Here is a 16,515-nt window from a genome sequence, read left to right on the forward strand (position 1 = left end):
CCTTGTGGACAGGAAACACCTCTTCCGGGGTACCATTTTGTTAATTATTATGAATAGGCATTAAATTAGTTCACTAGAAATAATGGCCATTCACCCATCAGTCTAGGATCAAACAAGTCTTGGGGGAATGATGGTGGGGTGGGTAGAACAAACTAGAATCTGCCCATAAGCCTTAGGAATATAGGGCCAAGGGTGAACAAAAATTTAAAGAAACCATAAAAATGATCTTACCTGTCGTGTTGACTTTGGCCATCTTGGGAGCTGTAGGTGAGGGTGGGATGTTTGAATATAAGCATGTGTGTATGTAGGAGGGTCCAGTGTGGGAAGGTAGGATATGTCCGAGGGTGAAGGTAGTGGCAGGGTACACGTGAGTGAGTGGAGGGCATCTCTGTGAAGTCAGGCAGGGGGTTATGCCAGGGGTGGGGTATATGCAAATGTTATGAGTCAAGCTAAAACGCAGGTAGGCCTAATCATTTTCTCAAACTATTTGCAAGGTCACTCTAAATGGTACCCTGGAAGAGAAAGTCCACCTATGTGGGTGCTGAGTGCACTTTCTCTCTCTCTTTTTTAAAATTTTAATTGCTTTAAAATCTTGCCCGAGAAATACCAGCTCTAGTCACTTATCTGAAAGTGCTCTTGTAAGCTGCAGTGAAAAGAGAAGGTATTTAAAGGACCATTTTTTTCCCTCTAATGACAACTTTCTTTGCCTTCAGTGTTACCAAAGTTAAAAATGAGGTCCAGCCTATGGGAAAATACCAGGATGAAAGGTGGTTCTTGTCAACTGAATACTAGAAACACAATTCAGAGCTGCTGCAAGTGATCTTTGACTTCTAGAGTTTCACAGAGTCCAGTCCCATGATCTAAACAGGACACTGGGTAGCCTCTGCAATGTAAGGATTACAGTTCGTATGTGTGCAAGTCAAGAGCATTGGTTTCTTGAAGCTTTTGGCTTCCACTTGAAGTGGCCTCCACAGAAGAAGTTCAAGCACCCAAGAGCTGAATTTATTACTGGCGTGAAAACTGTGAGAAGCAATGTAACATTTACTCTATAAAGGGCCAATTCTTGGAGTCAGGAAGACCTGGATTCCAGTCCTGCATCTGACACATACTAGCTCCATATGGCCATGAGCAAGTCACTTAAACTCTCAGCATCCCAGACAACTCTTTTAAAGACCATGAAGTCTTCAGGCTTTAGAAGAAGGGGGTTTCCATCCTGGGAGATCCCTATACTGATGACATCTCAGGTCCAGACCAAACATAACAATAATTATTAATAATAATAATAATGAAGATTGCTTATAGTATTGATAATCCATAAAAATGATTTGAAAATATTTTCTTGGTGTAACTGTTACTCAATACCTAGTAATCATACTAACCAAAGAGTACTCAAGACCACCCTATACATTTTCACGTGCAGCCATCATGCTTTCAATGAGCTTCATGGTCATAGGGAAAAAAAATCCAATCCATTGTTTAAAAGAGGTAAAATTCCACAGCCTTCTGTCATCCTCTTTTCACTCAAATTTAGGATGCCCTCTCTAATAGAGGGGATGGGCAGGGAGAATGCATTATGGAACCATTGGATTAGATAAACTAAATTTGGGTTGGGTTAATGTTTCTTTATTAGTGGAAGGTATGTCTCATGCCTGTAAAACACTATTTAGCATAAAATGAAGAGGAAGCTACTAAAAAGCTAGAGAGATGGTAGGAGGAGAAGACATGCACTAATGACACCCCTTTCAAATGGTTTTATTTGAAACATTCAGAAAAGAAAGAGAATTGCATGGAAAGCCAAAAACAACAACCACAACCACCACAACAACAACAAAAAAGAAGACAGAGACCAGAAGACAGTAAATGAACAAGGAGCCCTTTCCACACACACAGGGACTTGTATTGAGAGATACAAGATAGAGAGTCCAGCCCTACCCCAGTATTATTCAGTGCTGGGGGTGGGTTGGGGTGGGGAGGGAGAAAGGGTGTGGAGCTAGTTTGAAAAGAATAGAGAATTAATTCACCAAATACCTAAAGTATGGTCCTTCAGAGTTTTTATTCACATCTTCTACCCACTTAGCTACATTATATTCTCTTTTGAACCATGGGTTTAAATACCTGCAGAAAGCAATGGAAGGAACAGAGAAAGCAGAAGAACAAGATAGAAAAATCTGAGAACACACGGGACAAGCTTAGCAAGGATGTCTTCCCCCTTCAAATGCAAACAAACCAGGATGGATGGTGGGTGGTGGATGGGAATGAGGTGGGTGGAGATGAGGCCACCTGTACAAGGGTATCATGTACAAGGGGGAGGGGCAAAATCTCAGCTACAACAAGGCTCAAGGCAATCACTTTGGAATGCAGTGTATCAAGTGATCAGTTTCCAGTGGGCTCCTTAAGAGACTCTCCAGGTTCTTTTCTAGACACAGCCCTTCACAGTCTCATCCCCAAATGATTTTACTCCGACCATTTCCAGTTAAACAGCTCTGGCCATTCAGAGTGCAATAAATCAAATTTACTACCTGGAGAACAGGAAACTTTAAGAATACCACAAAAGAGAAAAAAACCTCTGACTTTAGGACCAGAAATTTAGAGCTGGTCAGCTGGCCCAGGAGTTCTTAACCTGTGGTTTGTGAACTTGTTTTAAAAAAAATTTTATAATATATTTTAATATAACTGGTTTCCTTTGTCATCCTAGGCATTTCATTGTATGCATTTAAAAATGTTATTCTGAGAAGGGGTTCATAGACTTTACATGTCTGCCAAAGATGTCCATGACCCAGAAAAAAGTTAAGTAGTCCAACCGATTCATTTTACAGATGAGAAAACTGAGGCCTATAAAGAGATGGACTGATTTACTCAAGGTAACATGGGTAAAAAGGGACAAATCCAGAATTTGAACCCAAGTCCTCTGGCTCCAAATCCAGTGGTCTTTTTACATAGTACCACCAGTTTGCCTTCTTTCACAGGGGAAGGAAAGACCTCTCATATCCTGCTCTACCCTTTCTCCATCCAGAAACAGTGCTAGACGGAGAGTCTCTAAGAGACTCATGCTTAAGCAGCAATGAGAAGTCAAGTCCTTGGATTCCAGAGTCACTAGTATTACAGCCGTAGTCCTGGGACGGCTCCATAACAATGATTGAGGATGGCAGGCTCCATAATAATGACTGAGGGTGGAGGGCCCCATAATAATGACTGAGGGTGGAGGGCCCCATAATAATGACTGAGGGTGGAGGGCTCCATAATAATGACTGAGGGTGGAGGGCTCCATAATAATGACTGAGGATATGGTTTGTGGTGTTTAGTTGCAGCTGCAATGTACATCCCCTCCCTCCTTTGTGCATTCCAGCCTACAATGATTCAGGTTGCAATTAAAAAACAGCCCATGAGAGTCACCAAGCAAGTAACTATTTTAAGTTGAGTGTTTGGGGTACAAGGACATCATAAATGGCTCATCACATTTCCTTCCTGAGAAAGGCACTGTGTATGTCTGAACATATACCTGGAGGGATCACCCCCCAAAAAGAGAAAACTTTAGGGAGAAAAATTCTCATCTTAAGAGGATTGGTTTTCAGTTTTGAGTTTCATTTTTAGGGCCAAATGAATATCCCTTTGGGTTTTTGTACCTGCAAAAAAATTGTAAGTGCAAATAATGGAGCACGTGAGGAGTCAGGAGGCCTGGAGGAGTTTTCTCATCAGTAACACAAATAGGTTATGTCTTTTCTCTTGCCCACATCACAGAGGCATTGTGGGAATTGATGAGATCAGTCCCATAAAGCCATGTAGGGGCCTTGGAAATAAGCCAGAGCCAAATATAAAAACATGTGGTTTTATGATGACAAACCTACTCTTTCCATCTTTATTTAGTTCTCAAACAGTTGTTTACAAGTGCATTTGATTTATACTTACATTACTGTAATTGTTTTTTTTAATTTTGTAAAGCATATCAGATTTTTCTTTCTCTCCAGATTTGACCCTTTCTCTCTTCCCTTCATTTTTAGATGTACCCAACATATTACACCATTGAAAACCAGAAAGTTCAGTCTGTGAAAGAAGGGTTTGTTTGAAGAGCTTCTGAGACCATTTTTGCCAATGGATACGCTGTCCCCCAAGTGAGGAACCAGCTTGCAACAGAGCCTTGCTGTTAGCCACAACCACCTTCAATGGGTCTTTTTTTTTTTACAGAGAGAGCAAATCAAAACTTGCTTGAAGCTCTCAATAGAGTCTCTGAATCCAAAGTAAAAGTTGAAAAAGCCAATACAGCCACAGATGAAGTAAGTGCTAGTTAAAGCTCTGGGCTGGGGGAGGATATTAGAGAAAGCCCATGCAGCTGTTACCAGGTAAGACACTGACATAGCCATACCACGAACCGAGACACTCACAGGCCCCCTGCAACTTCAGGGACCTGAAGGCCAGTTTGCTCCCTGCGCTTCAAATGCAAATTCATTCGATGGACAAATCATCAGGACAATGGCTATAAGAAGGAGCTTAAATCTACAAGGCTTGACATTCACAAGGTCAGCTTCACCCTTTCCAACTGGGTAGCATTTCAGAGAGTTGGAATCTCTTTACTTAAGGCCGTGGAATAGAGCCTTTCACTTGCTTCTTTTAGGGATCTGCCCATTAAGCATTTGCAGTTATCATCCCAATTATCTCAAGGCATGGTGGATTGATGGAATTAAATAAAATTGCCCTGAAACCTACCTACTTGGCCTACATGACTTAACTTGGCCTCATAGCGCAGCATGCAGAGAAATGCCTCATACCCAGGCTTGAGAATTTTTTTGGTTTTTGTTTTTTAATTCTTCAGGCTGGAAAGGCAGGGAGAGCTTAGCTAGCGCCGGCTGCATCAGGAACATCTCCAAGCAGTCACAGGGGGCTTCATCATAAATCAAATAACTGAGCTCAGATAAGGAAAAGACTTCGAGGAGAATTGATTGGTAGCCCAGAATAAAGGGGCAGATGGAAACTGACCTGTGGTCCTGACTCCCTGTCAAGGGGGGGTCGGAAAGCCCTGGGCTTATGCCTTGGGTTGGGATTGGCTGGTCGAGGGAGTGCCCAGGCTCGGATGCTTGGGGCTCCCTCCTGCAAAAACACAATATATAATAGAAAGTCTAAGCCAAAAAAAAAAAAAAGGTCAGTATTATGTACAACAGTGAGGAAGATGTATACGCTTTGAGGAAAAACAATGCAGATTTAACAAAGATACCACAGGCTGTCAATCAGCAAAGCACATGTCTTCATGTTGTACTCCTCGGGATAAGGGCATTCCATTGGCTTGCCTTACCACTTTCAGCAGAATCCTACTCTTCCAAATGAGGCCCTCTACAAGTCAAACTTAAGAAGATTCCCTCATCTGTGGAATGTGCCTAACTATGAGAGGAAAGCCCCACCTGATGCCTAACGTTCTGTTCTTATCATAGTTACCCAACTGATATTACTATATCAAAAGTGAGGGGAGGGGGGAAGTACCCAATAAATCTGGAAAACAGTAGCTATTTAAAGGTGTCAGTGGAATCCACATGGAGCAAGGATGCCTATGAACAAGTTTTTATCTCTTTATTGAAATTGTTTAGATATAAAAAGGGTACATGAGATAATAAGTGATCAGTTTCCAAAGGCTTGGTATTATTATTGTTATATCGTTATTATTTTTAAGGGGAAGTATGTTATTAAGTGTATTATTAAAGGAAAATAAATGCAGGACCACATTTTGGAAAATCAATGAAAATTCTTTGAAATTTTGCCAGTTGGTTTGTTTCTCACCTACAAAGATGACTCATGGCCAATTTCTCTTTTTACACTTGATGAGCTCCCAGACAAAGTTTTTCAAAAGTTATTTGTGGCATCAGGTTATTTTTTTTTAACAAGGCTTTGGGAAATTTATAACAAAAGATAATCATGTGATTACTCTAGAAAAGTGTTATATTAACCCTACTTTATCCCTTAAGTACTGATAAAAACTAAATAACTCTTTGGTCCCTAAACCCGTGGCTTTATTCTAATGTCATTGTCATCCCTTTCATCCCCAATTTTAGAGATCTTTAAGCCTTGTTATAGGAAATACAGTTGGAAAATTAAAGAGCACATAACGAAAATAATAGACAAAAATTTGCCTTTTATCTGTTTCACTCTAGGGAGCAACTGGATGAAACACAGCTAGGTAACTCTTAGCTTAGGTATTATATCGTGTAGCCCCATGCAAAAAAACCAAACCAAACAACATTCCAAGAAGAGTTTATCAACAGTAAGACCTAAAGCACCCAAGTGCTTTGGGAGTGTGTAAAATAAACTCTCAGAGCTTGGGAGTTAATGGTGTCATTTTCTATTGCCATTCTGAATCATGCAATGGAATTACTTGAATTGCCCATTATTTCCCAGTGGATAACAAATCCTCTGTACAAACTTTGACAAGCCACTTACAGACAATACCATTCAGCTTGGAAGATCCAAATTTCAGGGCAATGTTATTATACCTGGACTAAAAAAGGTAGGGTATATGATGGAAATGCTAACGTAAGTTTCTAGCAAGCAGTTAACAAAATACTTGATATTCAGGCTTTTTTTTTTTTCCTAAAACAAAACCAACCAAAAAAATCATTAGTAAGGTATGAAATAGCAGGTGTGATTCTGGAGAGAAGTAAAGATTCTGTTAGGGGACAAGGATAATAGAAATTGAACTGGGTGATAAGCATTTATATATAAAGATACAGATTAGGGCTATGCTTGATTCCAGAAAGGTTGCTGAAGAATTTAATTAAGCTTGGTTTTATATATATATGTATATATATATTTAAAAATATATATTTAAAAAGAGAGACAGAAAAGGGTACAAGGTGATTACATTGTTCTAAAATATTTTAGTGTGAACTTCTTCCTCTCTCATTTAGTTTTTTGCATGTACAATCTTATGTACAATGCTATGTTCAAAAATGTCAATGCATCTTAAGGAGCAGGAAAAAATGTAAATAGTCTTACGTGTGATAGTAACGCTTTATTTTGACTAGTCTGAGAGAATGCTTAGATTGCAGCCATGAAAATCTCTGAGCAGCAGCTTCAAGCTGGGAGACCATCCAAGTATAGTTGGACTCTTTCCTAATGCTTTCAAGGTGGGAGCGAGTATTGGGGAGAAAAAGAGAGTTATCTCTCTGGAATGGTTGAACCCAGTGTGATGAAAAGAAAAAAAAAATAAAAAAGGAAAGTTAGCAGCATTCCCTTCAAACACTGAACCAAGACACCACGAAGGAAAGTCACTGTAGAATTAAGCCTGCAACAAGGGTAGAGACCCTCATTGTCATTGAGTATTGCTATGGGCACAGTTGCGAAGATGCCTATGTGAAAAAGAAGAGTTATGGTTAATTTTCCAAGGGCAAAAAGAGAATTAAAAAGTAAGAATAAAACAGATTATACCAAAACATTGGTTTCTACTTCTTTGACCAGATGATCAATTAACTTGTAAATGATCGACCCATTTTCTTTAGAACAAATCACAAGGAACTCCTCAGGAGCCTCCTTTTAATCATTAGAAGGTCAGACTTACTCAGTTGAATTAGATCGTGGTCTAAATCTTTTGCCTCTGACTTTCTTTCTGTTGCCTCCTAGATTACCTGAAAAAGATGGGTTGGAGATAGATGATTTAGGTAAGTATACATGTAAATGAATATTATTTTAGATCTATTTGCTAGAGTTTCAAATTCAGAAAACCGCTTTCCTCAATCAGATATGCATTTCAAAGCATCCTACAGCCATCTCTAGTTACATAGTGTGCTCTAGCTGTTAAATCCTCTTACATTTATCATTAATAAGGGTTATACTCCTATTCCAAGTAAAAACAGCTTGGGTTCTCATACCATATTTCCTTTCCCCTGCCAGGCACACAGTAGGTGATTTATAAATGCTCCTTGATTGGTGGATTGTTGACCTTAATGGTCTTATAAGGGAAAAGGAATAGAGAGAGAGATGCTAATAAGAAACAAGTCAGCCCAACTGAAAAGAAACTTGGGGTGGGCTTACAAAGAGATTTCAATTTTCCTTACCCTGCCATGAGTTACTTCGAGGTCTTCCATTTTCACAGATGTCTGAAATATGTTTTGTATCTGGAATCCTTTCACTCCAGGAATGGGAGAGTCCATTTGACCTGAAATTGAAATGGGCATGTAATGTTTACCTCCCTTCTTCTTAGCTTTCCTAGTTTGAGATCAGTAAACAAAACTGCTTATATCATCACATAATACATAAAAGAAGCAAAACTAAATTAATAATCTGGGAAAATGAAAGAATGAAGAGAAATAAAAAGTATTTCATGAAGAATAGAATTGCACAAAAAATCAATTTAAGAAAATTCAAATACAAAGGAACCCCATTATAACATGGTTATTATTATTGTTGTTGTTGTTATTGTCGTTATTATTATCATCTCATCCAGGCTGGAAATGCAGTGACCACTCACAGGCCCGATCCCAATAAATGCTGATCAGTATGCAAGCTTTAACGTATTCCACTTCTAACCTGAGCCTGTTTGTCCCTCCTTAGGTAGCCTGGTGGTCTCACTCCCAGGAACTCACCATATTGGTAAAAGGCTTAATGGAGACACCTGCTCAGCTTTAGCCCTACTACTGCTCAGTACTCCTGGGCTCGGGCTCCCCAGTAGCAGGGATCGCAGGCGTGTACGCCATCATGCCCGGCTAACATGTTCGTTATTAAATAGACTTGGATATACAACTTCTGATTATGCTTATAATGTACAGCAAAAAGCTTGATACAATCCATTTGCTTATAACAGGTTAGTACTGTTTACCAATACCAGGGTTATAAAGAGGTCCTGCTGTACTTGTTTCTTAAGTATAAGGCCATGATAGAGTTTGATTAAGATTTACTCAAGACAAATATGATTAAGCCATAAAGGTGATACTGTTTTTTCCTTAGAAAGTAAGTCAGTTCCCCCTGCCCTCAATGAATGGAGTTTCCTCCACCAATATCATCTAAAAAGTCTACTGACTCATTAAATAAATGCCAATGAACTTGGTTAGCCATGGATCATGGACACCTTTGTGGGTTGGCTCCATTAACCACTTTACTACCATTTGCGTACTTGTGTCTCATCATCTTGAAATGGAATATCTGTTAGTAACAAAATGGACAAGACCTACGTGGTATCACACAAGAACCGCTTCATGACATTCTACACACCCAGTAGCATGGAGGAAGGGTCAAAATACTCAACATACTTTTCCAAGCTGCTTAAGATTTGCAACCTTGGGTCTTGAGGAAGTTCTGGGAACCACCCAAATGCTTTTTCAGCTCTTTCTGGTGACTGCTTTTGTGCTTTAGAAAATGGTATCATGCTTCAAACATCATATATCATGATGGAAAATTTTTACAAATCTTCCCTTAAAAGGGAGACTTCTTATTAAACTATTTCTGATCAAGTAGTTAACTGGACATACCATGCACCAATACATTATTGGTTCTCTGAAGTTAAGATAACATTCTTCACCATTATTGGCTAATTAAGTGGTGTCCTATTTGGGGCAACAATAACAGAAATGCCACTGGAATCTACTCAACTCCCTCCATTTATCTACTATATTACTTAATTTAAAACTGTTTTATGGAGAAAATATGTCTTTGCTACGGAAAATAGAAGCAGCCCAAATCCTTGTCTCCTTTAACTACACCTGTCCCCTCTCTCAAAAGAAAAAGTCCCAAAACAAAACAAAACAAAAAACAACCCAAAACAACAATAACAACAAAAAAATCCACAAAAAAAAAAAACCACACACTCTCTTTGCTCCCTTTTCAAATTCTACATTCCTTATGTAGAAACTATCTTTTCTCTTCTGGGTATACAGTAACTTATTATAATGAAATATAACATTAAAATGAAAAAGCAGAGTTCCTGGGCAGTTTTTAAAAGGTTTCCATACCTCACCAAACTTACTACTTTTATTGCTTATTCATATGTGTTTTTGATGAGTAAGATCTATTGTGGGAAAAAAAATTGGGGAGAGACAGGGAAGGTGTTTTATAATATCAACAGTTTCAGAAGTGATCCCATTTGCTAACAGAAAGAAGATAATAAGGCTAGAGATCATAGAATTTTAAGTCCCTTCCAGCTTTAAAATTCTGTCTATCACTTTACTTGCCTTCTTTCTGTCAGTAGAATAGCAATTGCTTTCACAATCCAAAATCACTACCATTCCAAAGGTAACACATAAGGTGTTAATATATATATATACATATGTATACTATTTCCCCCCTCCACTTCCCCTCCTCCCCATTACCAATTAATGAAAGTCTTCTATGGAGCAGTTTTCTTTCACCATGAAAACAGGCTCACAATTATACACATTTCCTAAAGCATTCCAGCAATTTCTGTTTTCCCTCATTTTACCCATCTGGGTAATTATAAATCATGCAGAATTTTAAGAGCTATTTATGTATTTTATGAACTTGGAGCAAAAATATGATATCAAACTCTAAAGAACAGATGAATAATGCATCTACCCATACTGTATTGATATGAATGCTGGCAAACACACATCAAACTAGTTAAGCTAGCACTAAGCTCAAAGTTGCATACGTCTAGGAAAGATCATTCCAGGAATAAAATGCAAAACTAGCAATCCTTAACGCAACATTCAAAAGCACATTTCATAACAATCTTTGCTTCATGTCTAGCTTTGCTTTCAAAAACACAGCATAGTATTTAAAGAATTTTCTAAACAGCATTATTACTATAAGTTTATTTATTGCTTTTTATTGAAGCATGATAGTAACCTTTTTCTTTGACTACAAGACCATGATGTGAAACCCACCATTTAAAATGTCAGCGAACACTATCTTTTCTGGAGACATATGAGAAATAGATTGTTCAACACCCTCTTGGGTTGCTATGTACATGAAGTTGTTTTTCATTGATTTGATTTTTACTCATTTGATTATGAAAACAGGCAGTTTGGAGCATAGGGTACTCGAGAGTAGCCCCAGAACTCATGCATGTAATCAAAGAACAAGGGATACCATTTATAACATTCCAGAAAGAAGGAAGAAGTAATCAAACCTGCTGCAAAATAATGAAATGTTCTGACTAATGGAATAATGTGGGATGGAACAGGTAGAAATCTGAAAATGCGACAGAAAAGCAGACCTCTTCTTAGAACTAGATGCTGAGTTTGTGCTGACTCCCGGAGGCATGTCGCTATAAAAAGAATCGGCATCTCCAGGCTTTTTTACATAATCTCCCTGGGGTAATTGTCTAAAGCATAATAAACATTTTAAAGTCAGAAAACAAGACACACGTACACAGACATATACAAATATTAGTTCAGGAAAAAAAGAGGTAGGGCTAATGATCTATAGGAATTAAGTCTATCATAACACACAAGATTATTACTAAAGGTGACAAATGAAAGTCATTCTCAAGGCAAGTATTTGAAAGGGCCACTAATGCCATGCTGAAATGGTTGGTTAAAACAGCCTTACACTCTTTCAAAAAGATGAAGTGCTCCGTTTTGGTAAGTTAGCCCCCATTATCTTCACAAGTCTTAATTTCACCTTTATATTTAACAATCAATTCATTTCAAATGAAAGGTTTTAGAGTAGAAAAACTTGGGGCAGATGAGTACAGCTTTACCATTGGGCCGAAGAAACTCATCTTCATGATTCCCACATACTGAAAGAATCTTAAAATAGGGGTTCTTAAGCCAGGGTCTATGACTTTGTTTGATTTTTAAAAACATATTTTGATAACTAGATTTCAACATAACTGGATTCCTTGGTAATCCTATGCATTTTATTTTATGCATTTGAAACATTATTCTGAGAAGAGGTTCAAAGGTTTCACCAAACTGCCAAAGGTGTCCATAACACAAAAAAGGTTAAGAACCCCTATCTTAAAAGAATAAATTACTCTCTCCCGCTTGTTCTATTATTTGATACAACTACAGCCTTATTAGGGTTCTGTGTTCCTTTCTGGCCTTCACAATCTGCTTAAAAGAAAAGTAAATAAATGGAATATGATTCAGTGGAGAAACCAAAAAGTAACTAAATTTTTGGAATATCAGATGTGTGAAGAAGGATAAAAAGTGGAATTATTTAACCTAAAGAAGAGATAGTTGAGGAATGGTTTAGTAACTTTCTACTGGAGTGGAGAAGGGGTATATAAGGATGGTGACAACAGTTTTCCATTTTCTTTGAGGATAGACAAAAACAGGAAAAAATAAAATTAAAAATATACCAGATGGGATTTAGATTAAGATAGATATATGAATTTCACCTCTCTGGGCCTCAGTTTACTTATCTGTAAAAGGAATGGTAAAGATGAGATGACCTGCAACGTCTCTTCCAGGTTCTAACAAAAAGCAACGTTCAACGCTAGACTAAATTGTAGACTGAAGACTGGAAGCACTCTCATTTGTTTTCTATGAGGTCTTTCTTAGAGAAAGATGAGTAGATACCAGAACTTTCAACCTGAGACACTTAATAACCATGTGATCTGAGCAAGTCCCTTATCTTCTCTGAGCTTTGGTTTCCTCATCTATAAAAGACAGGATTGAAATAGATGACCTCCAATGTCCCTTCTTGCTCTAAATCCATAATCCTATGATTCTATGATCCAATTTTAAGTTTTCATTATCCTCAGGTCATCTTGGGTGTTAATACCTTTCACTCAACTCTTCATCTGTACCAAATGATCATTTGATCATTTCCCAATGTGTAGCTGGGTTGAGAAGCGTGACCACAACTTAATGTGGTTCAGTTCCAAAGCTGTTGTGAATCTAAAGATGAAATCGGTATCAGGTTGAACGTCTTACAAAGAATTGGATTTTAATTGTTCTCTATGCAGAGGTATAAATTAAATGACTGATTCTATCATTCTTTTTGCCTCTTATATTCGTAATGTTCTGTGATTTGCTTAAGCTAGGCTTTAAGAAAACATGCTGATGCTAAATTTTGATTTGTATTTGCTGTATTTGATTTATGCTGAGTCCCACATTGTAATTAGATTTTTAAAAAATTTTGTTCATTTGTTTTCTTTAATAATAACATGCCTTCTTCTTGGAGTTATTTCAACATTGTATTATATATGACTTTAGAAGCAATTTTAAACTAAAGATCAAAAAAATTCTGAGTTGTAGAATTTCAATCTATTTCTGATTATGATAAAAGATATTAGTATTCCTCATTAGATGTGCATTTTTAGCTCGAGTGCACATGTAAATAATGAATGTGTTTCTTCTAAACACCCATTTAAAATATACACAATGACTCAACTTGGTAATGACCACATATGTTCCCAAAATAAAGAAAACTATCATGTCTTCCTCTGTGTCTGAGGTATCAAACATAAAAGGTGAACACTTCTTTTCTCAACTAAACTTATCTCTTTTAGTCTCTTAAATCATATTCTGTTTTACTTCTGACACCTATCTCACTAGTTGACTAATTTCATCAATGCTTGGGGGGGAAATGGCCTCTCGATAAAAGTTTTGGGCTTTGTCCTGCCATGGCCAAAATTTCCCCTCTGGGTTATACTGGACATAGTAATGATGTTATCAATAAAAATGCCTCAATCATCAAATCCTTGTAATGCCCAAGAATTCCATGCTACTCTGGTCACAATCTTTGTAGGCTAAATGAAATGTGACATTCATTGAACTGGATTTAAATAAATAGTGAAGACAATATTGAAATGATAATGATAATCATCTCTTCCATTATCATTTTCCAAAAAGGACTCCTCTCTTAAAGGATTTGATTATCCTACTATTAATGAAACTCTGTAATTTTCTGGTTCACTAAAATACAATTTTCTTTTCCACATTGCTGGTCACATTTTATCCATCGTTACACGGCTTCATTTTTTTTTCAGTATTCGAGTGTCATTCTTTATCCTTCTGGGGAATATTCTAAGACTCGGTGCTTTACAAACCAAGCACTTTGGAGAGGGAAGAAGCCAGAGTCAAAGACAGGAAAGGCTTTCCATATTTTAATGTAGTCCAACTCACTTCCTTTGGTCAGGCAGATAAAGTTCTACGCTTATCTACGTTGTAAACTTCTCAAAGGCTTATCATCTTCATCTCTGGAGAATTAGGTGCTCCACAAGTGCTTGTTATAGGTCATTGTTGATGTGCTCCCAGGTAGAATGCTTAGCTACCTTCCTGGTCATGAGATTCACCCTTCTGCCTAACCTCGATACATCAGGCACCTAGTACCCATTTCATCTTGTCCAGTCATTACTGAAGATGCAGAACATCTGGTTCAATCTCTCTTGTCATTTTTTCCTCAAATTTCTCCCACTCCTGCCCCAATCCTTTGATAATCTTAAAATCTTTCTTGTGTAAGTTCTCAATATTTTCTATGTTTTTGCTAAATTCTATCTGCACAACCCAGGGCAAGACATTTCACTTCTTTGGGTATTAGTTTCCTCATTTGTAAAATAAGGGAATGGGACGGAATGACTCTGAGGTCCTTCCAGTTCTAATGATCTTAGAATCCTAATCCTCCAAAAATGTTGATGCTGTGTTGATTTTTATTATTATTTTTTAAACAAAAGCATGACATTGACAGAGATATTCAATCTGTTAGCTGTTAGAAGTCTTTTCAAGTCCTGTCCCACTACGCATCGGACTTGCCTCTTTTCGTTCAATGTGTTCCTCAGGCTGCCTCCATTCTTTGTTCCCAAATACTTCTATAATTTAAAAGAATTATTTGAAAGCTTAGCCTCCCTTTCAGAGTGCTGACCGCTCCTCACACCCCAGTGTCCTTTGTTATCCTCACAACTCATCCTTAGCCAAGTAACTGACAAAAAATGTCAGGGCTGACCCATATAAAACACCAATTATTCCGTCTCCCCAGGCTGACGCTGCTTGTTCACTTGGACTGCTTACTCTCACTTTACTTCAGAAGGAAAAAAGTCTAACCTATTTTATAATTACAGTTTATTCAAGTGCCGAGTTTCTGGGTTTGAAGACCGGCAGCTGAATACCGATGTTTCTTGGGCGGAGTCCAAAATTTAATTGATCATCATCTAATTTCTACCTTTCTCTAGTGCTGCTATATTACTTATCTCATCTGATTCTTTGGATTATATGATGTTCCTATGACTAATAATGTCAATTAAAATAGATAAGAGTCTCCTCCTATCCTTATTCAATACAATGTGCTGTACTGGAGTGGATACTGGACTTGGGGTTAGAAGAGCTGGGTTCTAGGTTCTAAATCTACCAAAGCTGCATGTCCTTATCAAGTTGCTTTCCCTTTCTGGGCCTCAGTTTTCATATCTGGAAAATGAGGGGAATGTCCTAGCTGATCTCAAATATATCTTTTAGTTCTGTCATCCTATAATCTTAATTGGAATATCTTCAAGCTAGGTGGTATAGTGGTCAAAAGCACAAGACTTGGAGTTAGAAAGACCTGTGTTCCAATAGACAGACCAGCTGTGTGACCCTCAGCAAATCACTTCACTTCTCTCTGCCTCAGTTTCATCATCTCTAAAATGGCGATAATAATAGCATGTACCTCCTCAGATGGTTGTGAGGATCAGATGAGATATTACAGTGCTTTGCAAATCTTAAAGCAATATATGTGTTTATTATTATTATTATTATTACTATTATTATTATCACCATCATCTCGATTGACTCTCATTTGATCCTCAGAAAATTCATTATTTCCTTTCCTCAGCTTATGTTCCCTTTCAATTACATGGTCAAGACCAAAGATTTCTATTTATGATTCTACACAGAAACAAACTACTTTGCTCCATGTCTTTCTTATTCTTTCATTGTGCCCAGCGAACATTTCCATTTGCCCAAGACCCCCTGAGTCATGCTTACTTGTCCTAAAGTTCAGTGTTTAATTTTCTGAGCTGAAGCTTGTTCATTCAATGTACAGGACTCCCAGAAAGCTCAGCCTAAGTGTTTTTAGTGAGAATTTTTAATGACCTGGCACTGAGATTGTATCAGGCAGTCTGTGGGGTCTTTTATAATCACTGTCAAAGCAGGAAAGAATAAAGTTGTATTTTTTACATTGATAATATTTTGTATGTTATTTCTATTAGAAAAACCTGATTAAGCACTTTTTTAGCCTCTCTTAAATTTGAATCTTTCCTTGGGAAAGAAATCTGATGGAATCCTTTCTAGGACTTTGCTTTTGGGTTTGAGAGGAAAGGCCAAATTAATCTTTAAAAGCATGTCAGGATACTTTATATTAAAGCTTTGGAAGCTTTACCCTGGGATCATAATACCAGACTGATAGGCCAAATTTTCTGGAATTAACTCACTCCTGTCCTCCCTCATCCTTGGAAAAGTGTAAGTTACCACATAGGCCCCTAGGCAAATGTCTGACAGTGTCTTGGGACAGTCCAGCCTTTTCAAAGATGGTCAAAAAACTTAGAGTTTAAATTAACTAGACCTAAGGGCCACTCAAGGTGATGTAAGATATATGTAAATTAAGTCAAATAATCAACCTCTAACTTCAGGGGAGGTAATTCTCCAAGGCCTTGTGTGTCATTCG

General features: G+C 37.7%; 1 protein-coding gene across 7 annotated transcripts in view; it reads right to left on the minus strand.

The window, feature by feature from the left end:
• ADAM22 (ADAM metallopeptidase domain 22) overlaps window positions 1-16,515 on the minus strand; it is a 259,774-nt gene that overhangs the window by 14,657 nt on the left and 228,602 nt on the right. For 2 of the 7 annotated variants that reach the window (XM_027847939.1, XM_027847938.1), the window contains 3 exons: window positions 8,034-8,134; window positions 7,538-7,604; window positions 4,972-5,082 (listed from right to left, as the gene is read on the minus strand). In XM_027847939.1, coding sequence (XP_027703740.1) covers window positions 4,972-5,082; window positions 7,538-7,604; window positions 8,034-8,134 — 279 coding nt within the window. Of the gene's footprint in view, window positions 1-2,028; window positions 2,116-4,971; window positions 5,083-6,965; window positions 7,329-7,537; window positions 7,605-8,033; window positions 8,135-11,059; window positions 11,255-16,515 lie in introns of those variants that run through there. The other 5 variants (XM_027847942.1, XM_027847936.1, XM_027847940.1 and 2 more) reach the window with 5 other exon arrangements.

Source organism: Vombatus ursinus, unplaced genomic scaffold (assembly GCF_900497805.2).
Source record: "Vombatus ursinus unplaced genomic scaffold, bare-nosed wombat genome assembly UNPS02005459.1, whole genome shotgun sequence".
Classification (NCBI taxonomy): domain Eukaryota; kingdom Metazoa; phylum Chordata; class Mammalia; order Diprotodontia; family Vombatidae; genus Vombatus; species Vombatus ursinus.